Here is a 27876-nt window from a genome sequence, read left to right as displayed (position 1 = left end):
GGAGCAAGCTAGTTACTGCCTGTGCTGTTTGAACAGAAACTTTGACCTGCTGCAGATGTCTTTTATTTCATCTTTGTCCGAAATGATGCATCAGAATGCTTACCAACCATTTCGGATTTTATGAAATCATTTAAAGATAACAGCGCAGCTAATTCCAATCTTTGAAAAAGAAAAGTGGTTCGGCCACAGAGATTATGATGAGTATTCTGGTCAAAAGTTTAATGGCCCACTTTTTCTCTGTTTAGTGCCAGAGTAATGATGGAAATGTTGTTTGAAGTGTAGCTCTCTGTGTGCTAGGTGCTATTACTAGCATTATTGAGATGCAGAATATCAGACTTGAACTAAGTCAGGGCCTAATGCTGCAGTGCTGTGCTAATTTTAACTTGAAAAGAGGATGAAGATAAACTGACTATTGCTAGGCTCCATATGCCACACCAGTGATAATACTGTGTTGTGCAATACTCTGAATAATACCCCAGTTACTCCATTTTATCTTTTCAGACGTCAGAGTATAATTTTTCTAATGCAGAATGCCTGTTGAATCTGTTGTACAAAATATACGCTGCTGTTTTGTTCTGTTTCAGCCCATGCAGCAAGCATTAGAGCCTGTAATGCTATTAGCTCATTGCATCACTGCATTAGCCTATTTGAAAGGGCTGAAACATATGTTTAATTCAGCATTTATTTGGCCAGAAAATGATCAAGTTTGTTTGAATTGCTTTTGAACCCAAAGAGCCCAGGTTGTGAAGAGCTTCCAGAAGTGTAGCCCTCTCTCTGGCTCTCTGGCTCTCACTGAAGAGGGTTTGATTTTAACCCCATTTAAGTAGATGGATTTTGAATGGGTTAAAATCTCTTGGTTGGAATGAAATTCCAACAAAGCCACGGTTTTTCCAAAGAGATGACGGATCCACGTTTGGGGAATTTTAGTCCTACAGTTACAGCGAAAGAGTGTTTGACCTTTTTATTTGTAACTGAGAGCACTCACAGGGCGGGAATTATTTGTTCCTGCTAAGCTGAGAACTCTCCCCAGTGTGGACACTGCAGATGGAGTGAGCCTTGTCGGGCTAGAGGATTGGGTAAAAAGCTTTGTGTTCACAACTGGCAAAGAGCTTGACCTGTGGGTGACCCTGGCCAAACAAACGCAGAGCTGAAGAGACTCCTTTTGACATAGATACCCATTGAGAGTTTTAAGCAGAGAGATAACCTGACCCTCACAGATTGCCGGGGAGTTAGACTCAAAATGCCTGACACAAAGGTATTCCCAAGTTTGTCTTGGAGGAATTAAATTGTTGTAAGGTGAAAGATAATAAATACTACCAGAGAGAGGGTTGTATGGTGTTGGCGTGATCTTTAGTTAACACAAGATGGTGGAAAATGTTGGGAAGTTCTGTTGCTAAGTTGCATCTCCGGGATGAAGAAGTGCACATATTTAAACAGGTAATTTTATCCTTGCAGCAACTCACGAAGTGAAAAAATAGGCAGGGCTCCATTGATGGATATGTTTGATAAGTGCTGAATAAAAGGGATCTGGCATGAAGCAATGTCAAATCTTCTCTCTGCTGTCCCTGCTCTTTGTTTCTGCAGGCTCTTTTCCACAGGAACAAATACATTCAAGTAAATAAAAGCAAAACAACAGCAGTGGCCCGTATCATTGTGGCACACATGCTCGCAAGTCAACTTCTGCAGGAAGCTGGGAAGGCCGGTGCATACCATTTCCATTGCATCTTTATCTCTCCAGCTTATTGTTTGCTGCTAAGAGCACAAGCTGCAATTTCCCCGTGTAAAAGCTTCCTGTTGCTTGCCTTTTTAACACAAGTTTTTTCAGCAGGATTCTTAAGTCCATTGAATAAATGGTGGGAAGATAAAGCAACATCTTAAATGACTACAGAAGTAGACACAATGCTTAAGCTAAGACCAATGGTGATGCCACAGAGCAGGTGGTTGGAGGAGGGGTTTAAAAGAAGCATAGCAAGATTTTAGTGTCTCTCTCTCTGTAAAAACTTTAATTAATGTGCTAGATAGAATAAGCGGCTTTTATATACGTAAGTGCTTAGTGGGAATATTTTCAAACAAAATTTGACGCAGGTCTTTTCAGGAAATTCTAGGACAGGTGGCCAAAAGATTGATCAATGAGGTAGATTTTAAAGAGTTCCTTCGAGGAAGAGTGGGAGGTAGCAAGGCAGAGAGGTTTAGGGCGGAAATCCTTTGGGCCCAGATGCTAAAGGCATGGTTGCCAAGTGTGGTGCGATGGGAATCAGAGATGCACGTGTAAGAGTGCAGATTGAATTATAATAGTGCAGCGATCTCGAAGGTTGTAGCAGTTGGAGGAGATTACAAAGATAGGGAAGTGCGTGAAACCTTGACGGGGTTTGAAAACAAGGATGCCTTTTTTAAAATCAAAGTCTTCCTGGCAAATGTGGGACAGCGAGAGATGTTAATCCAAGTTATTCTGAGAAAAACACAAATATAATTCACTCTGAATTGAAAACTCACTGGGAGTATATGGTGTCACCCACATGAGATTAGTTCAGAATTACACACTTCACTTTTCTGCATGGAATTACTTTTTTTCCCCCAGCACAAAACACAAACATATTGCAGCCCCTAGATTGGCACAGATGGTTGAAGCTTTATGCTAACCATACCTAAAGGTACTCTCACTAACCCCGCATGTCTGGCCACTGCTTAGGAGTTAGTATTGCAGAGAAGCAGTCCTATGCCCTAGGGCTGAGCCATCAATTTCTGTATCTTGACAAGTAATTTTCTCACCCTGAAAGCCTCAAGAATTCTGTGTGCTTTGAAGACTTAAATTCTAATGTGATGCAATGAGAAAGTAAAATGTGAAAAATAGAAAAAAGCACATATTACATGGTATCTCAGTTAAGAAAGGAGTCCTTAAATTTTAACTATTTGTATGTTTCAAGGTAAAAAAGAGAATGGGCGGTATTCTCCCAGCCCCGCACCGCGCCACGCCGCCCCGTCGCCGGCACACAATTCTCCACGGAGCGGAGAATCGGCGCCATTGGCGCCAGCGTGTTTGGCGCGTCGCGGGTCGCTCTACGTGGCCAGGCCGCCAATTCTCCGGCCCGGATGGGCCGAGCAGCCACTCTAAAAAGGCAGAGTCTCGCTGGCGCCGTCCACACCTAGTCGGAGTCGGCGGGAACTCTGCGCGCAGGGTCGGGGGGGGGGGGGGCCTGTGGGGGGGGGGGAGGAGGGGGCTCCGAACCCGGGGGTGGGGTGGGGGGTGGGGGAGGCCTCTGATGGGGCCTGGCCCGCGACCAGGGCCCACCGATCGGCAGGCCGGCCTCTGTGGCTGGGGGCCTCCTTTCCCAGGCGCCAGCCCCTGTAGCCCTGTGCCATGTTGCGTCGGGGCCGGCACGTTGAAGGAGGCCACTGCGTGTGTTGGCGACGGCGCCACTGCGCATGTCCTCGATGGCACTGGTGCAACTGCGCATGCGCGGATCCCGCGGCGCACAGTTCGCACCGGAATCTGCAGCTGGAGCGGCGCAAACCGCTCCAGCACCGTGCTGGTCCCCTGTAGGGGCCAGAATTGGACGTGGGAGTGGAGAATCCCGCCCAATATGTTTGCAAGATTTCATGGTTTAGGCGAGGTAATAATTTTATTGACAGTAAAAGTAGTGATTTGTACCATATTGACAGAATAGAAAAATCACTGCACAATTATCCTATCATTTCAGCTTATCAGGCAATTGAATTGTTACAAGTCACATAATGCCACATTTTCTCTAGTCAATATTTTACAATAATTTTGCTAATAGTTTCCCCCCCTCCCTTTAACACAACATGGGTTGAAGCATAGGAAAGTGTAGACCTAAGGTTTTATGTTTGAGCGTTTTAATCAAACCACTCGAAAAAGTCAGAGAATTTAGATTTTCCAACATTAGCCTGCTTCGTCTTAATGGGCAACACAATTCGCCAGAAAGGAGTTCTAAAAATGGCAGAAGAACAGTTTGTTGGAGCAGCGTTCATCTGAGGGAAAAAATGGCAATTATTGTAAAATTCTCCACTAAACTCAGGCGCGTTCATTGTTCTGCTATATTCTGCCTCAGAGCTGACGCTGTGCGTTTAAGAGACGTATAGAAAGCCACTGCACTTAAATTGTTAAAAAGTGTCATGCATACATGCAGTCTAATGGCAATAATGAATTTAGAATATAACTTGGTTTCGGGTTCTTCTTAGCCCTTACCTTTCCCAGTGTCAAAGCAAACCTCCGCCTGTTCGACAATCCACGCCAAGTACATACTCATTAATTATCACTCAGTTGCCTTTTTCTAACAAAAGATGATGGAAAAATTCCTGATGCAATAAACTGAAATATATATTCCACCTTTTCCTCGTCATTTTTGAGTGATCTTTTCAGTGTTGTTTTGAGGACAACTGCTGAGACAATTTAAAAAATCTGTTTTAAATATGTGTTGGAAGAAATTGGTCTTCTCTCACCCCACACCCTTAGTTCAACCAAAATGTCAAGAAATTATAAGAACCCTCGGTGTAAGACTAAATCCTTGTGGGGTACCATCATTGCTGTTTGAATTTAGAAAACAAACCATACACATGAATCTTACTTATCTCCAGCCTCTGTCATTTAGATAAGTGCTGTGTAAGAATTATTCATCCGCTATGTCAATAGTTAATAAAAAGAGTTAATTTTGGTAAACTGCGGAGCTGGGTTTACACAATGAATAAAGAAATATTTGGAAACATGTTAAAAGGCCTGGAATACAATCAGCAGCAATTTCTAATGGCCTTCTTGTGTGTTCTTATTTTTTGTCTCTGAATCGCATTCACTCTTGAGACTGAAAAGGAACAGAGGACTTTATTACCCATGCTAACATTGCAATCAGAGTTACACATTAAAATAATAAATCAAAATGGTTTGCATTCTAAATGACACATTGACCAGGACCGCATCTACTCGTTGGAAGTATAGTATCAGCAATCAATGATGCGGACCAGTTAGTGAGGTGTGATTTTTAATGGCATGAACAGAGATGGATGGTGGATGTGATGGATTAGAGAGAGAGGGAGGAAAATATGAAATGGTATCAATTCATATAAGTATTGATTTTAGTAAACAGTGGGACTGTGAAACTGGGTTCACCCCGGGGACTGATGTCTGTTTTTTTGGAGAGGCAGTCCTTATTTACTTCCATTGGAGATTTCTAACACTTGTTGAGGTGACTGTTTAATTGAGATGACCATAAGGGCAAGTTTCATTGTAGCGTATAGGCTAATATTGAGCTTTTTGAATATGGTGTTAGCTTTGTTGGATGGGATAATTACCCTTGAATGAGGCGAATGCTCCAGCATCTTAACCTCTTGTGAAGTCAATACATTGTGTTTTATATTACAGTATCAGTCCTGTAAAACATTTTTGCAAATAGTACAGTAAATTTGTTGAACCTTTTAAAGATATGGTCATAGCTTTTGAAGTAAACTGCCAAATTTGTTTGAGATTGTTACATTAAACATTCACTCCCTCCACCACCGACGCACAGTAGCAGCCGTGTGTACTATCAACAACATGCACTGCAGCAACTCACGAAGGCTCCTTCGAAAACACCTTCCAAACCCGTGACCTCTACCACCAAGAAGAACAAAAAAGTGGCAGGGGAACGCCCACTTGAAGTTCCCCTCTAAGCCACTCACCATCCTGACTTGGAAATATATCGCTGGTACATTACATTTCTGACATTACAACGATGATTACACTTCAAAGGTGCCTCAAAGGTTGAAAAATATTTTAAGACATGCTGAGGCCATGAAAGATGCTATATAAATGCAAATATTTCTTTCTTTCTTCATATGGCTGGGTCAGAATCCTAGAACTCCCTCCCTAACAGCACTGTGGATGTCCCTGCACCACAGGGAACTGCAACGATTCAAGAAGTCGGCTCATCCCCAACTTCTCAAGGACAATTAGGGATGGGAAATAAATGCTGTTGTCACTAGTATTATTCACACCTCACGTGTGAATAGCCTTGAGTCTGATCTTCCATTCAACTAGATCATGGCTGACCTTCTACTTCAATGCCATTTTCCTGTACTATCCCCATATACCTTGAGGCCTTTGACATTTAGCAATCTATCGACTTCAGCCTTGAACGTACTCACTGACTGAGCCTCTGCAACCCTCGGCGGTGGAGAATTCCAAATGTTCACCAACCTCTGAGTGAAGAAATTCCTCCTTGTCTCAGTTCCTAAAGTTGCTACCCCTTCTTGTGAGACAGTGTCCCCTGTGTCCATGTGGTGTAGGTGCATCCACACTAGTGTTAGGCAAGGAGTTCCAGGATTTTGACCCAGCAACAGTGAAGGAATGGTGATATATTTCCAAGTCAGGATGGTGAGTGGTTTGGAGGGGAATTGAAGATGGTGGCATTCTGTAGGCACCTAATGACTGCTTTTCTGAAGTAGTTGCTAGTCAGACGGGAGTCTTAGCAAGAGTGATCGCCGTGGATGGCATGGTGACACAGTGGTTAGCACTGCTGCCTCACAGCACCAGTGACCAGGCTCGATTCCAGCCTTGGTTCACTGGCTGTGTGGAGTTTGCATATTCTCCCCGCGTCTGCATGGGTTTCCTCCGGGTGTTCCGGTTTCACCCACAGTCCAAAGACGCACAGGTTAGGTGGGGCTCCGGGGTTATGGGGACAGGATGGGAAGTGGGTTGAGGTCGGGTTATATTTCGGAAGGTCAGTGCAGACTCGAAGGGCTGAATGGCCTCCTTCTGCACTATCGGAGTTCTATGGTTCTATGACTATTTGATTGCAGAAGGAACCGCAGTTGATCCTGGTTCTGTCCTACTCTGGTTGGAGAGTGTTGCTGTTTCTAACAGTGACATAACTGCATTCCTTTACAATTTTGCTGCCAATTTTAAAAAAAGAAACAGAGGAAATGGTAGGATCCCGGGCGGGATTCTCCACTCCCACGCCGAAGTGGCCGCGCCGTCGTGAACGCCGTTGAGGTTCACGACGGCGCGGAACGGCCCCAGTCCCGACCGATTCAGGCCCTGACAATGGGCCAGGATCGGGGCCGCGTCATCTACACGCGCCAGGACTTGTCGCCCGCGTAAAAGCGCCGCCGCATAACTGGCGTCATCCGCGCATGCATGGTTGTCGTCCTCTCTAAATCCACCCCGCAAGAAGATGGGGGACGGATCTTGCGGGGCCGTGGAAGGAAGGAGGTCCTCCTTCAGAGAGGACGGCCCGACGATCGGTGGGCACCGATCGCGGGCCACCCCACATTCCAGGTGAAGCCCAGTGCAGGATTCCCCCCTCGCCCCCCCACAGGCCGCCCCCCCCAGCGTTCATGCACCGCCCACGACTGCAGCGACCAGGTGTGGACGGCGCCAGGGGGAAACCCGCCGTTTTGGCCTGGCCGCTCGGCCCATCCAGGCCTCAGAATAGCGGGGGTGCCGGAGAATCGGCATTTTGGGTGTCTCCGGCGGTTCTCCGGTCTGCGGCCCGCGAAACTCGACCGGGCCGTTCCCGCCGCTTGGGAGAATCGCGGGAGGGTGTCGGACCAGCGTCCCCGGAAATTTTGGCGGCCCAGGCGATTCTCCCAACCGGCGTGGGAGTGGAGAATCGCGCCCCCCATTCCTGGGGTGTCATTCTCCGCCGGCGGGAGTCTCCGTTTTGCCGGCGCCCGGGGGTTTCCCGACGGCGTGGGGCTGCCCCACAATGGGAAACCCCATTGACCGGCCGGTGTTACGGAGACTCCCGCCGGCCGGTCGGGGCAGAAATATGGCGGGGCGGGTAGGAGAATTTCGCCCCTGATTCCACTAACTTTCAGCAGAGTTTGGTGGGCAACAAACTTCAGTCAGGGGAACTGTGAAAGCTGAGCTTCGCCCAGGGATGTTGAAGCCAATTCCGCTGCCGTCTTTGTTGCCCCCACTGAGATCAACTCATTCACAAAAAGTCAGAGGTTGATCCAGAAACGATGCTGGTCTGTGCAGCCGAGGATATGAAAGGTGAAGATTTTTAATTTCAAGTACAGGATTTTAAAAATGTCCTCAAAAAAGGGTGGTACGTGGTGCCGTGGTTAGCACTGGGACTACGGCGTCGAGGACCCGTGTTCAAATGCCAGCCCTGGGTCACTGTCCATGTGGAGTTTGCACATTCTCCCCGTGTCTGTGTGGGTTTTAACCCCACAACCCAAAAATGTGCAGGTTAGGTGGATTGGCCACGCTAAATTGCCCCTTAATTGGAAAAATAAAGTAAGTGGGTACTCTAAATTTATAAAAACAAAATATCCTCAAAATGTCATGCTACACATCTCCATGCAAGAAGTGCACCATTCAATGACGTAAGGAGCTGCGCCAAAATTTCTGAATGGTTTCTCCATTTCCAAAGCTATTGCATGGGCTTATTTCATGAACTCCTGAAAACTACTGAACAGACGGAATGCAACATTTGTCTTTTTGGGGGTAACTTTAACCTCACTCACAGAGCGGGAACCCCATGGAGGTGTACGAAATGCTGGATTTGCAGCCTGCACGATAGCCCTGCTAGCTTTACCAGGAAGTAACCATTCTGTGAATACATCTTGGGACGTTTCACTACATTGAAGGTGCTGCACAAATGCAAGTTGTTGTTGTAAAATGGGATGCGGTTATGAAGCTAGTGTTGCACCTGATCCTGTCAGCTTCCCATTAGCTTTCCAATCTCATGTAGGCAATGCTCATCATGGTTAGCTGCAGAAGTCAAATGGTTAAAAAAGAAATGTTTGATTTACCTGTGGCTCGCTTAGGAGCTGAAATGAGCTTCACTGCATGTAGCCGGTCCCCAGAGAGGAATACTAACTTCTGAATACACAAAACTGCTGAGCTGAGAGGTCCAGACTTGCAGTAACTCATTGAGCCACAGGCAAGCCTATCTAAACAGCAGAGGGAGATCTTTCAACCCCAAAAACCACTTCAATTTTCAACCAAGAAAAACGTTTGCACCAAAAAAATGTTGAAATTGGTGTAAAAGTTTCTATGAATAAAAAGCTTTCTTTCATTATGGTGATTCTTTTTTACACAGAACCACGCAGAAGATCTTTCCTTGCTAATTCTGGAAGTGAAGTAGCAAATAATCTTGAGTTTTTTAGACTATAAGTCCGGAAAAGTAACTGCCACCTGACACTTGAGAAATGATAGTTTTCTGTCAAAAAGTCATAGTGAAATGTTTTTCCGAGTGTTTAATGTTATGACACCATTGGGGTTTATGAAGAAGTATTGGGAAAACATTCTCGGACAGAATTCTCCGTTTGGGAGGCTAAGTGCTGACGGTGTGACTGAATCGTGAGTGTTCTACGGCCCCGAAAGCAGTGCCGGTCCCGGAGCTATTTGGGACGTCCTAATGGGCTAGCACTGGTGCCAGGCAGAACTAGTGCAATTCCAACAAATGCTGGTGTGTGATTCGCCGGAGTCATGATTGGCATTCGAGAGCCTGACAAGCAGGAGCTGCATATAGTCACTCCACTCCCCATACACCCTCATCCCAGCCAAGAAGATGGCACAGGTTGCGCTGGAACATGCCCATCCTGTTGCTGGGTCGGCTGGGGCTAGACGGTACCGAGCGGGTTGGCCTGGGGGTGGCACCCATATGACCAGTGACGCTAAGATCACAGTGAGCAGTCAGCAGCGTGCGCAGCCACATGCTGCCTTGCTGACTGCGGCAATGGGGGTCCCTGCCTGTCCACCCTGACCCCACGACCCATCTCTGACCGCCCCATCCCCCGCTACTACACCCAACCCTGGCAGAAGCCTCTCGACCGGCAGCGCAATGGTCAGCACACTGTAGCGATGTTGGACATTTTTCGTATCCCCTGTCAGCAGCCACGCTACCTGTTTCCCGATTTTAAATACCACAAGTGAAACTTATCGTCGGTAATTCCTCCTGGAGGAGGCGGAACTTGCTGATATGCCAATGGCGTTTACTGTACAATATGCATGCTCACGCCGGCGTGCGGAGTGAAACGCATTCACGTCGCTGTTGAGGTACCGGAACATGGCATTTCGATCGATGCCCGGCGCCGGCCTCAATTTTTGGCTGATGCGCGATTCTCCGCCCAGATACGCTTCACGATTCTGGCGTCGTTGGATGGAGAATCCCTCAGCTTTGTTTTCAAATTCCTCCATGGCCTTACCCCTCCCTATCTTCAACCTCACAACCCTCCGAGATATCAGTGCTCCTCTAATTCTGGCCTCTTGAGCATCCTGGTTTTGATCAAATATAGTTCAACACTCCAAAACACTTCCCAGGAGTTGGTAAAGAGATATTAGGGCAGATAGTCAAATAAAGGATTACCTTAAAAGAGGAGAGAGAGATAGAGAGGTTTAGGGAGGGAATTCCAGAGCTTAAGGCCCAGGCAGTTGAAAGCACGGCTGCCAATGGTGGAATTATTCAGATCGGGGAGGGACCACTGCAACTGGCAAAGATTTGACGGGTAACTTAGGCTATATTTACCAGAAGACAACAATTTATAAATATCAACATGAGAAAAAAAAAATCACATGCATATTTCACAGAGGACCAGAACATTGAAGAAAAGATCCAGTGATTTAAATAAAAATAACATTGTTTTTTTGTGGGGTGGTTTGGCAGGTTGAAGTATGAACATTGCTCTAAATCTACTGATTTTTTTCAATAAATCACTGCAGGTAAGGTTGAATACATGTGAGACACATTGAACAGCACATCACTTGTAAAATCTGAAGCAGCTTAAATACGACATTCCAGTGTGTTTCCTCAGAACATCAGCTATATAATGCCAATCTGGAATCTTGGGTGCAATATAAACTGTGATATTATCCCTTTATAATAAACTGACCGTAAAAAGAGCTTGTTTACAAACGAGCAGTGTGGGCCCATAGACAGTGAATGTCCAGGGTGATTTTGCTTCTGTTGCCAGTAACCTTCGAATGAATACTGTTGCTAGAGCCAGGAACTATGTCCACAATATTGCTTTTCCATGCATGAGTGCTGGGCAGGTGGATCTCCACAGAAGCGTGTGCGTTTTGTTCAGCTTGCCATGTGCCTGAATTTTGTGTCACTGGCCATTAATGTATGCTGAATTCCCTAGAAGGCTCAATGTTATACATTAGAGGGGGAATAGGGGTTCAGTAAAATAAATGAGAGCCAGAGCTGCTTACACCACTGTTCCTAGCTGGATTGCTACTGTACGTGACTGGGATTGATTTTAGTCACATCATGTGTTTGTTACTAACCTCGACTTGCTGCATTTTACTGGAAAATTCATTGAATAGTACAGCACAGAAGGATCCCATTCATCCCATTGAGTCCGCCCCGATTCTTTTAACAAAGTCAGTTAGTTGCGCACTTCCCTGTATCACACTGTTTTTATCGGGAGAGGTTGCTGCAGTTTTGGTTATGAGCGCTGTTGCTGTAGTTCATAGAGGCTCTTTTTAAACAGACTCCATAGATTGTTTGATGCGGTGTGCTGCTTAAACAGACTTTGATTGCTGTGAAACAGACTGTTTGCCCTGAACCCTGCCAAAGTCCCTTCCCCCACCTCTCCAACTCATTGGCTGATACAGTACTGCCAATAGGCAATCTGATAATTTAGGGGCGATTGGATATGTTGGAGGTCCCACCACCCCCCCCAGTTTTTTTTGAACCAGTCTGCAAAAGTACCAATATTTTATTCACAGTGCTTTTCTTAGCAGTTTAGGCAAGGAAAAGTTACTAAAAATGTCAAAGAGAATTTAAAAATCAATAATATTACCAGCATCCTTATTTGGATTAACTTAAACTGCTTTGAAGCTAATATTAAAACCATCAGATGCATAGTCAGGAAAGGCTAAAATGTAAGGCAGAAAATACACCTACAGATACACACACCCACAGACACAGAAAGGCACACCTACAGATACACACACATACACACACACACAGACAGAAAGGCACACCCACAGATACAGACACACCCACAGATGCACGCTCACCCAAACAGATAAATACACCCGCAGATATACAGACACACACAGAATGACACACCTACAGAGACAGACACATACACAGATATATACACACACAGATAGACACACACACACATATACAGCACGGTAGCATTGTGGATAGCACAATTGCTTCACAGCTCCAGGGTCCCAGGTTCAATTCCGGCTTGGGTCACTGTCTGTGCGGAGTCTGCATATCCTCCCCATGTGTGCGTGGGTTTCCTCCGGGTGCTCCAGTTTCCTCCCACAGTCCAAAGATGTGCAGGTTAGGTGGATTGGCCATGCTAAGTTGTCCCTTAGTGTCCAAAATTGCCCTTAGTGTTGGGTGGGGTTGCTGGGTTATGGGGATAGGGTGGAGGTGTTGACCTTGGGTCGGGTGCTCTTTCTAAGAGTCGGTGCAGACTCGATGGGCCAAATGGCCTCCTTCTGCACTGTGAATTCTATGATTCTATAAACACACCCACAGATACACACACACACACACACACAGACACACCCACAGATACAGACACACACAGAGATATATACACACACAGATAGACACACACACAGATACACACACAGACACACACATACACAGATATACACACACACAGAAAGACACGCACACACAGATAGATAAACTCACACACACAGATAGATACACACACACATATAGACACACACACAGAGATACACACACAGACACATACACAAATATACACACACACAGACATAGACACACACACAGGTAGACACACACACACATTCAAAATGAAAATCGCCATAGCCCCTGAGGATCATAGACTGCTCTTCTGTTTTGAAAGAGCTGATTTAACCTGAGGTCACCACAACTCAGGTGAGGGGCAAGACTGAGAAGGTGGGGCCTTCATGGATAACCTCAGCCGATATGGGAATTTAACCCGTACAGTTAGCGTGGCTTTGCATCATAACCCACTCATCCAGCCAACTGAGCTAACTGACCCCCGTACACACAAATCCAAAGATGTGCAGGTGAGGTGGATTGACCATGCCAAATTGCCCCTTCGTGTCAAAAGGTTAGGTGGGGTTATGGGGATAGGTCGGGGAAGTGGGCCTCGGTAATGTGCTCTTTCAGAGGGCCGGTGCAGATTCGATGGGCTGAAAGAATGGCCTGCTCCTGCAGTGTAGGGATTTATCACACACATACTGATACACACACGCTCACACACACACAGATACACACAAATGCACACACACAGATACACACAAATGCACACACACAGATACACACACACACGCATCCATGTCCACAGATACACACACACAGAGATACAGACAATACACACACAATATTTTTATAGTGCAGCTAGATTTTCGAGAGGAGGAGGGAAGATTGCCTTGACCTGTGTGAAGGGGAACCCCTGCAGACATAACCATTCTGACCCAGTGAATGGTCTGAATGAGATAAATGCTGCTTTATCTTTTCTTGAAAGAAACAAGATAGAGAGGCCTAAATGCCTGGGCATGCTTAAATGGACAACTGTGCAATGTTTGAGCCGAGTGGGTGTTTGAAATCTGAGCAATCCAACAGACTAAGAGCTGCCACAGGTCACCTGCTGCCCTCCATGGGGATAGGCGCAGACCTTACAAGAAATTGCCCATGGTTGAATTGAAATACAAATTCCTTTCTCTACTGACTGGCCTCTTTCACCAGACCATGGTCTATAAAATTTTGTAAAAACAATTCTAAAAAAAATATTTCAAAGGGCAAGCGACTGTGATGAAAGGTTTGACAGTTTTGACTTCCAGTTCATGCTCTTCATTACTAGAAAATTGAATTGCAGGACCATGTCTCAGCAACGCTTGCCACAGATCCAGTGGTATTCTTAAAAACAGCCTGGTTGTTGTGCTTTTCTTTCCTCTGGTGCTTGCAGCTGTAAAGCAGCAATATGTCAGTTCCACTGATTTTAAATCGTATTTTGACTAAATTCTGATGGGCGCAAAGACAGCTTGCACCTCGACTTGCAATATGCCATTCATATAAAGTCAGGTATCAGCAATTAAAGTGGCATTTCAAACAATTACATCAGAAGAGATTACCCTAAATTCATGTGATAATGTCATGCAATGCCTAGAGAGATGGTAAGGGAAGTTACAGACCATTTGAATGGATCAAACTCATCAGAACTAAGACAGTAGGAATGCACACACGATGGCTGACTAAGTGTGTTGCACATGTGTGGAGTGACTGCAAGGCCTGTGTGCAGGCTCTGCCCCCCCCCCCCCCCCCCCCTCCCAAATAGCCAGGGGCGATTGAAGAACGCCTCTGGCCGCCTAACTCACTGGTCTGCTGCTTAATTGCCACACGGAGTCCGTGACACATGGGCAGATGATATGACATTTTCAGTTCCTGTCACTAGCGAAAGCCACAACACAGCTCACACTAGTTGCTAAGAATCTGTCAGAAACTGTTAGCAGTTGGCAAAAGTTGCCCTGTGGCATTTCCTCGTGGCATCAGCAAAACGAGCATAAATCACCCAGCGGAGCCTGCTGCTGTACTAATGAGGCTGTAAGCTTGTTTATGGACTCGCATCATTTTTATGATTATTTCCACCTTTTCAGTTTTCCCTTCATAATTTCCCTTGGCTTTGGGAGCAGAGAAGTCAAAGCTAGAAATGAAGTCAGTGCTGATATTTTGCAAATGTGGCCCATAGCCGCTACCATATGGCTCCCTGCGAGTGAGCTCGTTGGAGTCTGAAAAGAGAGAGAGAGAAAAAGAAATTAGCCCCAGACCTCACAGAGATGCTATCAAATTACAGCGAAAATGGGAATGCCAATAAAATTGATGCTCTCGAGTTTTCTCCAAGGTTTTGACTCTCAGAGGTCAGGACGCCAGCAAAGTTAGAAAAGAACCGGCAGAAAAAAAATGTGTGTAAGGAAAGAGATAAAGAAATAAAGAAGAAATGTGCGTGAGAGCACAATTATTTCCCTTGGCATCCGGTGGGTCAGCATCTCCAGTTCTTCTTACCTGTCTCTTCAAATCACAAGGAAGAACAAAGTTAGAGCTTCTATTTTTTCTTAGGCATCCTCGAATGCGACCTGATTTTTGCAGCGGATTGAAAGCATTTGCTTCGAATGAAAATCTTGTCTTAGATTACAAGCCAGCGGTGCAATGGCCCCTCCCAGATGAAAGTAAAGCTGCTCTATTTGCCTAAAAAACAGTAGGAAGAACAAACTGCACATGAAAGCTGAGGCTATGTTTTCTGGGCTGGTGCTAATGATGTAACAGAAACCTGTTATTTGGGGTAAGCTGCTCGCTCCAGACTGATTGAGGGGTTTGGTCCTCACTTAAAAGCTTTCGTCATTGTATCTACATAAGTCTTTGCTTAAAATTTCTGTTTCTAGTGTGGGTGCTTTTGCTACATGTGAAAAACAGGAAAAGTACTGGTGATTGTTTTATATGGAATGCAGAAAGCCTTTCCTTCTCCTAATGGTGTGTATAATTCAGGTGCCCTGAAGGCATGCTTTCAGGGGTTCTTTTGCCTGAGGTAATGGGAAGCAAAGGCTGTTTTAAAGCCTTGATTATTCTATTGATGCACAAAGCTGGAAAAAGTCATCTCTGGATTATAGTAGATATTTCCATAAATTATCAATGAATTCTTCTCGAGTGAAGCAGTGGGGCATTACTCGTAAATGAATTTGAAGGCTTTTTTAGCACAAATGGAAAGTTATATGTAAAGAGGAGGGTTGATGCAGAGATATTAAGATGGGGAGGGTGCATCATTAGACTGGAAACTGTTACAGATTTTTTAATCAGTGACTATCCCCCCAACTTTAATTTTTAGTTGTGGTGAATAATCTAATATTTGCAGTATTTATATTCAGATTCAAACAGCTGTTGATGTGTTCTTCTCGTCAAGTTTCTTTAATAAATTGTAATGGGATGGAATAAATTGCTTTGCCTTACAAAAGGAAACCCCCAGCATTCACCTCAAACTCAATGACAGTACTACAACATGCGCTCCATGCACTATGCGTTATTAATGAAGCAGAGTGTATTTTTCTTTTGTCCTTCCCGCTAAATGAAAACGTAATTCTGGCTATAACATTTAAGCATTTTCAGGCCAGCATTTACTTAGCAACTCATTTGCATTTTGTGTTTGCCACATGTCTTAATGGCTGTCTTCTCCAAGACTTAAGAATAATGCTGGGGATATGAAACATAGTTCACTTTCCACCCAGTCTCAAGTAAGCTTAGGCCAGAAATAATATAGGTCAGATTCATTGTGTGTTCCTCTGCACTGGGACTTAACCTTTGCCTCAAAATGGCACCCCCTACTGCACCAGTGTAGGATTTTCACTTCCCCTCCTTGTCTGTCCTTATTTTAGTTTTCACAATTTAATGTCAATTTGTACTGAGGCTAGGGTCAGTCCTGTGCTGTGAAATTCTATCCATAAGAGGCCAAACCTGCGCGATTGTCCAGATTCAAATTTAAATAGGGTTCATAACTGTCTGCAGAGCAGACACTTTTCAGCCCATTCATCTGAAAACCAACTCACCCAGCTCAATAACACTGTAAACTTTGAATAGCGTAAGGAAGAATGCTAACAATATTAGTTTAATGCTACATTGATAAATTGGTACGAGACTGAAAATAAACGCCTATCTCCCTGACATAACTTTAATTTGCCGAGTTTGAAAAGAGAATGTGGGACCGTGTCAAAGTCCTTTAGAATCCACAAAGCGTTGACGACTTGTACTTGTTTCCCACTCTATAAGTGGGATCTTTTGCCACTCAGCTATGTAAGAATTACAAATACTGTATTGTTAATTGTCCTTATATGTGTGGCTGTACAGTTTGTGCGCTGTGTACAGCATTCTGATCAGTTTGGAAATCCAGGTGAGAGTAATACTGGTCCCAATTCCTTAATCTTGGCATGGGCATTAAAGCCATTAGTGCCAACCAAACTGTGTGTTATGTACCCCAGTGTAAGCATGGGCAGATGGTTTGCATCTGTGCCTGCAATGTTATTTTCCTCTCAGTCCCTGTCTAGCAGTGGGGGATTGAAGCAGCAAGGGGGATTGCACAAGCCCAAGACAAGCTGAATGACCGGTCTGTCCAGCTGTTTCCCACCCAGTTGTTTGATACAACCATTTTCCTGTGTTTAAATAAGACTAGGGCACAGATAGTGCACACCGGCCTCTTCATTTTATTAAAAATAATGAAGAACAGAAAGGAACGGTTAGTTTTCCAGGGTGGCTGACGAGCAGGGGGGGGGGAGATTTGTTGGAAAGAGGTCACTTGTGTGACCCTTTTCCCCAGTTCAAGATAATCAGTAAAGTGTCATGGGGAGCAGTACTCATCATACGGAGCATAACACTGCACTGAAGGATTGGAGGAGCTCAGGTACAAACCAGCTGTCATTCTGTGTGGTTTTACAAAGAGGACTGCCCCACTGCCCCTGTGCTGGAATATTAAAGACAACTTATTTTGATGTATCTAATAGTTTGTAGTTTGTGCTAAGAGATCAAAGACTATCGCTAAGAGATTAAATTACCTGTACCCTAAACACCTGGAAAACACTGACAGTGAACAAAACATTCTCCTGATGTTGTGCAACCTAAAGAAGCAATACAAAAGTCTTAAATGACCAAAAAGATTGCCTTAAAACTGCATCTTTAATGTACTGACAGGTGATGGCTTGGACAACAGTGTAGCTTCACCAAGCACAGGAGATGATGATGATCCAGACAAGGATAAAAAACGTCAGAAAAAACGAGGGATCTTCCCAAAAGTAGCCACAAACATCATGCGAGCATGGTTGTTCCAACACCTCACAGTAAGTGAAACATAAATTGATGCACCTTGAGATGTGGGTGGATTTATAGATAACAGGGGGCAGATTTTTCTCGCGCTTTGGTGGACAGGGTCACCAGGATGTAACAGATGGAAGCAAATTTGGCTGGGGAGGATGGCACACCTACTTTGGAGTCCACCCAATTGTCTGCTCATTAGTTTAACTTGACAGAAAATGGGTGGACTCTTTTCCCTGTCAGCTGATATTCCTCGGACTACAATTACATCAATCAGTAAAAGTTGAGCGACAGATTCGCAAGGCCATAAGAAAGCAAACCTGACACTGGGCTTTATTCCTTGAGAGACAGAATTGAAAAGTAGGGAAGTTATGCTCAAGCTGTATTGAACTTTGGTTAGAACACAGTTCTGGCAGTTCTGATTGCCTTATTATAAAAAGGACATGGAGGTGCTGGAGTTGGTACAAGAATAACACCAGAAATGTGTGGAAATACATATCGGGGAAGGGTTGACAGGCTGGGTCTCTTTTCTCTTGAAAAAAGAAGGCTGAGGGGTGACCTAACAGATCTTTAAGATTATGAAAAGCTTTGATAAGGATACAGGGAGAACGTTCATTCTCTGGGGAAGACCATAACTAAAGGTTATATAGATAGTCACAAACTTCTTCAACTAAAGAGTGGTAAGAACATGGAATTATCGTCTACAGGAAATGTTTGAAGCAAATTATAGATATGTATTGAAGCAGAACTAGAAAAACATATGAGGGGAAGCAAGTAGATGGTTATGATGATAGATTTAGATGAGAAAAGATGAGAGGAGGCTGTGGTGGAGCACAAACTCCAGCTTGGACCAGTTCGGCTCAATGGCCTGTTTCTGTGTCCTATATCCATCTAATCTGATGTATACGCTATACATGGCTGATTCATTACATTTTCCTCAAAAAGGAGGGAAGTGCTCAGTAAAACAAAGTCTTGAGGTGAGCTCATTTTCAAAGGAAGGTGGAGCATGGCAGATCTATCTTCAACAAACAGCTACGTTACAAAATGGAGATGACTTTGGAACTGAAATTTGCAGGATCTCAAAGGCTCAGGAAAATCGAGACCAAAGAGAAAATGCTGGAAAATCTCAGCAGGTCTGGCAGCATCTGTAGGGAGAGAAAAGAGCTAACGTTGCGAGTCCAAGTGACCCTTTGTCAAAGCTGGAAAATCGAGAATTGGGAAGGAGCATATCAAAATAAAACATATCCCAAATTTAATGAATTGGAATGAAAAGTGTAGTAAGTTAGAATATTACATAAGGGAAATGAAAAATTATAAATGAATATTTTTGCGAAGAAGATGGGAATTAAAAATAAAAAGAGTACCCAATTCTTTTTTTCCCAATTAAGGGGAAATTTAGCATGGCCAATCCACCTTCCCAGCACATCTTTGGGTTGTGGGGGTGAGACCCACACAAACACGGACAGTGACCCGGGGCCGGGATCGAACCTTGGCGCTGTGAGATAGCAGTGCTAATCACTGCATCACCATGCTGCCCCTACGAAGAAGGTGGGAAGAGTGAAAATTGATGTTTTTTTTAACCCTGACAATTTCTTGCCATTATCCCATTCACCTTTTGCATAGGTATTGGCTCCCAGACCAATAACTGGGAGAGATGAGATAGACGGCCATGATTAAGGGACTGTATTTTGTTTGATGGGATGTGACAAGCAGTGTTCATCAGGAATCATGGAGTTCAGTATGGCCAAGTGTTACATCATTGACTTTGCATCCAAGATACAAAAAAACATACTATTTTCTTAATGGTGGGAGACTAAAAGCTTTGAAGGATTAAGGGCATATACAGTCCGAGGATATAGGTGGCACAGTGGTTAGCACTGCTGCCTCACAGCGCCAGAGACCTGGGTTCTATTCCAACCTTGGGTGACTGCGTGAAGTTTGCACTTTCGCCCCATGTCTGCATGGGATTCTTCCAGGTGCTCCTGTTTCCTCCCACAGTCCAAAGATGTGAAGATAAGGTGGATTGGCCATTCTAAATTGCTCCTTAGTGTCCAAAGGTTGGGTGGCGTTACGGGGGGAGGAAGTGGGCCAAGGTGGAGTGCTCTTTCAGAGGGTTGGTGCAGTCTCAATGGGCTGAATGCACGTCGGGATTCTATGCTAGAGATCACTCGAAGCTAGTGAAGATGTACCAAAAGTAATCAAGAAGTCTAATAAATTGAATGTTGGCCTTTACCTGAAAGAAGCTGCAATACAAAGGGAAGAAAGTAATGGTTCAGAGGGACAGAATCTTGATCTGACCTACGGTGTTCAGTACTGGGCTCCAAACCTCAGGAGGATATGGGGCGGGATTCTCCCAGCCCTGCACCGGACCGGAGAATCCCGCGAACAGGCCACGCCGCCCCAACGCCCGCACTGCGGAGAATTGGCGCCAGCGTGCTTGGCGCGGCGCCGGTCGTGGCGGCCGGCCCGCCGATTCTCCGGCCCGAATGGGCCGAGCGGCCGTAGGAAAAGAGCCGAGTCCCGCCGGTGCTGTTCTGACCTGCTCTGGGCCGGCGGGACCTCGGCGTGTCAGGGCCGGGTGGCGGCCTGTGGGGGGGGGGGGTCTCCGATGTGGCCTGGCCTGCAATCGGGACCCACCAATCGGCGGGCCGGTCTCTGTGGCTGGGGGCTTCCTTTCCTACGCGTCGCCCCCTGCGCCACGTTGCGCCGGGGCCGGCGTGTTGAAGGAGGCCACTGCGCATGTCCTCATTGGCGCCGGCGCAACTGCGCATGTGCGGATCCCGGGGCGCACAGTTCACGCCAGGATCTGCAGCTGGAGCGGTGCGAACCGCTCCAGCGCCATACTGGCCCCCTGTAGGGACCAGAATTAGACGTGGGAGCGGCCCGTTCACGCTGTCGTAAAACGCAACGGCGTGGACACTCTGCCGCAGGATTGGAGAATCCCACCCATGGTGTCGAGGGAGGTGATACAATGTTAAATCACCAAATGAGACTGGAGCTTAAAGGGTTAAATTGTGTGATCAAATTGCACAAAATTGAGTTTAGGAGGTTGAAAAGTGACTTAATTCAGGTTCTTAAAATGATGAATGGATAAGATAGAGGAGATGCAGAGAAACTATTTCCTCTCATAGGGGGACCTAGAAAAAGAGGGCCCGTTTTATCCTAAAGTTCGAGCTGAACCCCACAGAGGTGAAATCAGGAAATACTCGTTCACACAAAGGGAAATCAGTAACTCTGTCCCTAAAAGACTGGTGATGTTTGGGCTCAATTAATTGCTATCCTTACCTGGGCCTGCAGCATCCTAACCAACAGCAACCTAGTTGACTCTTACCTGCCCTCTGAAACATCTTAACAAGCCACGTAGTCATATCAAAACCACTACAAAAGCAATAGGAATAAAACTGGATGGGTTTGAACTGATTCAGGCACTGGATTCAAACACAACAAAGACAGGCAGTCCAGCTGACCCTGCAAAGTCCTCCTCACAAAAACCTGGAGATCTGTCTCACCAACTAGTCAAGCAACAGTCTGACTTAGTCATACTCATGGAATCATACCTTACAGCCAATGTTTCAGACACCTCCATCACCAACCCTGGGTATATCCTTCCGATTGGCAACACAGACCCACAAGAGGTGGCAGCACAGTTGAATACAGTTGAGAGGGAGTGGAGCTGGGACTCCAGAACACAAGAAGTCTTACAGCATCAGGTCAAACATGGGCAAGGAGACCTTGATTACAACCTACCATGCTCCCTCAGCTGATGAATCAGTACTCCTCTGTGTTGAACACCACTCAGAGGAAGCACTGAGGGTGGCAAGGACGCAGAATGCACTCTTGAGTAATGCCCATCGCCAAGAGTGACTCACCAGCACCATTACTGACCAAGTTGGCCGAGATTTGAAGGACATAAGTGTTAGACTGGGCCTGCAGGAGGTGGTGAATGAACCAAGAAGAGGGAAGAACCGACTTGACCTTGTCCTCATCAATCTGCCAGTCACAGATGTGTCTGTCTGTGACATTATTGTTAGGAACAACCACCATAGAGTCCTTCTGTAGATAGAGTCCTGTCTTGGTTGTGTTATTACACTGACATAAAAGCACCAATCATTCATGAGGGATTGTGTAAACACATTGTGGCTCCATTTATGTAGACTAGATACATGAAAACAATTATACAAAGGTCAAAAGTCTGAAGACATCAGGGGCAGAATTCTCCGTCCCTCCAGCCCCATTTTCCATCAGGTGCAGCGGGATTCTCTGTTCCCGCAGCCGGCCAATGGGACTTCCCATTGTGGGCTACCCCACACCCTCGGGAAACCTGTGGGCGTGGGTGTGCAGCCGGTGGTGCGGAGGATCCCGCCAACGGAGAATCCCGCAGCAGAGCTGTGCATATGCTCTGTTTACAGGCAAAAGTGAAACTAAGACTGGATCATGTAACACTTTTCTCTTGTAGTAATATCATGTTGCTATACCTTGAAGGCATATTACAATATCCCCCTTTTTAAAGATACTTTTGTCCCTTTCAAAGAAGTATAACTATTAACGATACATGTTCATGTTTAGTTACCATTTGATAAGTGTACAGAACTGGTGAAGTTATGAATCTCTAAAGTGTAAAGATAATCTGCTGGTACACCCAGATCTTGTAATGATAACCTTGTCAGGAGCTTTCTTTAATTGCTTACAGTGATCTGTGGGATTGTTATTCTTAGATGTTGTTCCTGGTTTCATTCAGGATCTTATCCTCAATGCAATTGGACTGTACGGTTTTGAGGAGCTGGAATGGAATCTGATTTGTCTTCGGTTGTGTCTCACTGTTGTGCCTTTCTGTGTCATGACTTCACAGGACCTTTGTTCTGAACAAATCTTTGTTTCCTGAAATGCCGCGCCAATAAATTATTCATAATGACCTCGCTAGGCATACCAAATAAACTGAAAATAACACTTTAAGAGCGTGCACAACAGTTGAGCTTAATGTATTTTGCAATTGTTGAATAATGGGATACTTGGTAAAGTATTTGAGGATAACGATGAAGTCAATGTCATGGACATGAAAGAACTCAGATGTGGGGCGTCATTCTCCGACCCCCCGCTGGGTCAGAGAATGCCCGTTGGCCGCCGTGAATCCCGCCCCCGCCCCCGCCGAAGTCTCCGCTCCCGGAGATTGGGCGGGAGCGGGAATCCGGCCGCGCCGGTTGGCGGGTCCCCCCGCTGGATTCTCCGGCCCGGATGGGCCGAAGTCCCGCCCAGGAATTGCCTGTCCCGCCGACGTAAATCAAACCTGGTATTTACCGGCGGGACCAGGCAGCGTGGGCGGGCTCCGGGGTCCTGGGGGAGGGCACGGGGCGATCTGACCCCGGGGAGTGCCCCCACGGTGGCCTGGCCCGCGATCGGGGCCCACCGATCCGTGGGCGGGCCTGTGCCGTGGGGGCACTCTTTCCCTTCCGCCTCCGCCACGGCCTCCACCATGGCGGAGGCGGAAGAGACTCTCCCCACTGCGCATGCGCGGGAAACTGACAGCGGCCGCTGACGCTCCCGCGCATGCGCCGGGAAACTAACAGCAGCCGCTGACGCTCTCGCGCATGCGCCGCATTTCCGCGCCAGCTGGCGGGGAAACAAACGCCATTTCTGCCAGCTGGCGGGGCGGAAATCCCTCCGCCGCCGGCCTAGCCCCTCAATGTTGGGGCTAGGCCGCCAAAGATGCGGAGCATTCCGCACCTTTGGGCCGGCGCGATGCCCGTCTGATTGGCGCCGGCTTTGGCGCCAGTCGGCGGACATCCCGCCGTTGGGGGAGAATTTCGCCCGTGGTTTTGGACGAAGGATGGGTAGAAACGTCACGTGTTATGAGTGGTTCTTTGTGCTGGCTTGGCAAATGCTCCTGACATGCCTTGCATTTCTTGATGAAGACGTCAATGTCATTATTTGTACCCGACCAAAAAGCTGTGGGTGGAATTCTCCCATTTAGTGACTAAATCCCATAGCAGTGCTGGGAATGTGGGCTATTTTCTGCTGCGGAGGTCGGAGGGAAACAACCATATCATCCGGCCCCGACCTCATCATTATGCAACCAGAGGTTTTGCTCCGTATTCTGTGACTGGTTATGCCTGATGGTACATAGTCTGCATTCGTATCCATGCGCCATGTTGAAAAGGTGCCCAATGTCACTGACCCATTATTGAAGTAGGAAGGTAGACCTCCTGAAATAGAAGATGGACCTCTGGAAGCACTCTGAGACCAGAAGATGGACAGCCTCGATGACGATGAATCTGGAAGATCCATCAGTAGATGCTCGCTCCAACCATTGCTATGAACACCATAGGCAAGGTCTAGAATTGCTGATAGCCTCCATTCCAAACTCTGGAGGCAGCTCCAGGACTTTTCTTTTTTAAATTTCCACCTAAGGGGCAATTTAGCATTGCCCATCCACCTACCCTATACACCTTTGGGTTGTGGGGGTGAGACCCACGCAGGCATGAAGTGAATGTGCAAACTCCATGCGTACAGTGACCCAGGATGGGATCGAACCCCGGTCCTTGGCCCTGTGAGGCAGCTGTGCTAACCACTGAGCTGCCGTTTCCTGCTGGCTTGGTGGAGAATTGGGTATGGGGAAAGATTCCAGTAGAGCATTCATCTGCATCCCATTAGCAGGATGCAAACCAGTTCCTCGCCGCCCACCAGGGTTTCCTGATCTGCCATGGTGGGCACCAGCAGAAGATCTTCTGGAAAATTCACGCTGGCATGAAATAAATTTGTTGCACTCCCACCAAATTCTCCCCCCTACTTGTCATTGAATCTACTGGCAGGGCCATGGGGGAATTGCGTCCTGTGTCTCTGGCAAGTTTTCTTGTCCAATCTGTGCCCCTGTGTGAGTGATGAATTTAACAATATCAGGTAACAAACACACTGATAGGATGACCTGCCTGTCTTTGACTCCCTGCTAGATATCTAGCTCATCCTGAAAAGGCCAAAATGGTCTCACGTGTGTTGAATTGAATCAGACCATCCATTAATGATGGTTTTCCAAAGCTCCTGCCATATGGAATCATTCGCTTTTTCTTCTTATAGCTGCTGGCATTTGCGTTGGACAAAATATACAAGATTAATTTAGAGAACATCTTCAAGTTTGATATCAATGTAGTCAATTTGTAAATCCAAGGGTAAATTTTCTGTTTTAACTGGGTTAGATAATCTGCTAAGTGTATCCAATGCGATCATTAAATTACCTGGCTTGTACCTGATCTCACAGTCATAACATTAAATCTTTATCAAGAGATGTTGCAATCTTGGTGATGCGCTAGCTAGTCAATGGTTTTCGCTAACTCATCTCAAGTGGCGTGTGGTCGGTCTCGACCATAAATCTTTTACCAAATAGTAGGTATGAAATCTCTATGATCCCACAAAGTAAAGCTAATGTTTCCTGCTCGATATTGGAGTAGTCGGATTGTTTTATGGGCAGAGGTTTTGAAGCAAATGCAATAAGTTTGCTTTTTGTTGCAGACATGCTTCCACACCTTTCTGTGAGGCATCGATCTCCAGTGTAGTTGTCTCCCTGGATCAAAAAATTGCAATGTTTATAGTCCTGATAATGACTATTTCAGTACTTCGGAGAAGTATTGGTGGGATTCACTACACAGGAAAGGCACATTCTTTCTCAGCCATTCCCTTAACAATTTAGACTTTTGAATGAAATTGGGAATGTATGGGGTCAAGAAATTAAAGAGACCTAGACATTTTCAAAGATCATCCTTATCTTTTTTTTTTAATTTAGAGTGCCCAATTCATTTTTTCCAATTCAGGGACAATTTAGTGTGGCCAATCCACCTACCCTGCACATCTTTGGGTTATGGGGGCGAAACCCACGCAAACACAGGGAGAATGGGCAAACTCCACATGGACAGTGACCCAGAGCCGGGTTCGAACCTGGTACCTTGGCGCCGTGAGGCAGCAGTGCTAACCACTGCGCCACCGTGCTGCCCGAAAGGTCATCCTTATCTTGAGGAGTTGATATGGTTTAATATCCACTATCTTACTTGGATTGGGACATATGTTAGCACTGTAATAAATAGAACCAAAGAAATTGACCTGCTGCATGTTGATGTCACATTTCAGGCTATTGAACATCATTCTTTCATTACATGCCGCTTGCCTCAATAAGTGCAGATAGTGGTCATGTTCTTGCTTTATTCTTCCCACAACCGCAGTGCATTGATGATAAAGGTACATTCTGGTACAGAGCCTGTAGTGCGGTCCATGTGAGCTTGAGAGAGATCCTGGCTACCAGTTAACTTGAAAGGAAGTAATTGAATACATTATCATTTGCATGGGATGTGAAATAAATATAGTAAGTTCTTAGGGCTTCTCGCGAGATGCACTGACCAATAGCCATGCATTGCACCAAGCTTCGCGAAGAATTTTGCACATTTAATCTCAAATTTAACACTGCCAATGTGGGTATTTTGTAAGGACAACTTTTCAAAGCTTTGTTTAAACATTGAGATTGACTCAATGATCCGTCCTTTATGACAGATTTGATCAATCTGCACCAATCTGTGCACTTTTGTACTCCTCTAATGATTCCGTTTTTCTCTGTTTTGTCTAGTTCAACCTTCAGTTTGTCTTCTATGTGTATGCTGCATTTATGCGATGGATCAATTGACAGACTAGCATTCACCTGCAAGTGGAATGTTGCAGCTCTCTTGAAGCTGCCAATTTTGTCGAAATATTCTGGATATTTCAGTTTTAGGTTGTGAACTGAAGTGATAAGAATCCCTTCTGATGTTTATCTGTCATGTGATGGCTGATTAATTTCATGAATTGTTGCTAGTGTGAGATCATGACATGTCGGTAGACGTGTGATCGCTGGGCCTTTAGTCTCCACAATGTAGAATATCTGTGACATGCAGGAGGATTGATTGTAGATGGACTCCAGGACTATAGATCCTGCACATGCAATTACAGAACCGTTGTATACCAATGGTTGCACAGTCATAGATTTCACCATGGCCTTTCATATCTGTGGATATGTCTTTTAGAATTTGGAGGGTTAGCACGTTGCCATTTGTTCCTCTGCTAATTTGACCAATAATGAATAGTTACCAACTTTCCTAGGGCAGATAATTTGATCTTGACAAACACTTTGGACAGTTTTCCCTGAGATTGACGGTGTGAATATGTGTTCACCATTCATGCGATCATTGTCATTTTCTAGTTTGTCAATAACCTCTTGTGTATGTATATTTCTGACATGATATTGAATGGTCACTCTTATTACTGAAAGGTACCTGTTTTGTGTACGGTCTGTTTGGATCAGTGCACGGCTCTTTGTATCTGCATCAGCCTTTGCTTTCATGCACTGCCACTACCATGGCCCTTTCTGTCACAAGCTTTGCAGAATTGCTGGAAAGTTGGGCATTTACTTGACCCATGCAGAAGGCCACACCTTCCACATGTCTTGTTAGGTTTGGATATTCCATTAAGTACTTAGGACCTGTAAGCTTTGTCTAGCTGTGAGAATCGTTTCATACATGCAATCTGACCACAAGGGATTCATCTGCTTACCAGCTCTATCTCAGCATCATCTCATCAAAGTGTTTCTGTACAGTCGCCATTCTGTACTCTCTCTGATGTTGTGACTTCATTGTGGTCATCCAGAATGTCAAGGATCACCTGTGCCATGTAGCACGATCTAAGGCTGTTCACCATGTCGCACCTGTACCTAATTTTGCTGCCAGGCTGTTTGACCACCTCTGATCACCATGTCCTGTTGTTACACTGATATGAAGACACCAATCGCACATTGTGGGTTCATTTATTGAGACTAGGCTCATGGCAACATTTTTACAGAGGTAGAAACGTTGAAGGCATCAGAATTGTGTGTGTGTGCTCTGCTCACAGGCAAAGGTGAAAAGTGATGTGCTTCTATCGCCTTAAAGACGTATGTAACAGCCTTCACATTAAAACATCTTACATAATACCACCATCTAAATAGGATAGATTCAGAACCGATCTCGCAGCTCAAAACTGGATATCTGTGGACCAGCAAACAGCAGCAGAATTATATTCAACCACAATCTGTATCGAACATAATTGTTCATCAATAATCGACTTATCAGTGTTT

General features: G+C 45.6%; 1 protein-coding gene across 5 annotated transcripts in view; it reads left to right on the top strand.

The window, feature by feature from the left end:
* LOC140421923 (homeobox protein Meis1) overlaps nt 1–27876 on the top strand; it is a 268763-nt gene that overhangs the window by 69040 nt on the left and 171847 nt on the right. For 4 of the 5 annotated variants that reach the window (XM_072506896.1, XM_072506904.1, XM_072506913.1 and 1 more), the window contains exon 8: nt 17637–17782. The exons of the other annotated variant lie outside the window; for it this stretch is intronic. In XM_072506896.1, the coding sequence (XP_072362997.1) occupies nt 17637–17782 (146 nt within the window). The remainder of the gene's footprint in view (nt 1–17636; nt 17783–27876) is intronic. 5 annotated transcript variants of the gene reach the window in all.

Source organism: Scyliorhinus torazame, chromosome 1, assembly GCF_047496885.1.
Source record: "Scyliorhinus torazame isolate Kashiwa2021f chromosome 1, sScyTor2.1, whole genome shotgun sequence".
NCBI classification, from domain to species: domain Eukaryota; kingdom Metazoa; phylum Chordata; class Chondrichthyes; order Carcharhiniformes; family Scyliorhinidae; genus Scyliorhinus; species Scyliorhinus torazame.
Note: the sequence above shows the minus strand (reverse complement) of the source record. Positions and strands in the feature narration are given on the sequence as shown.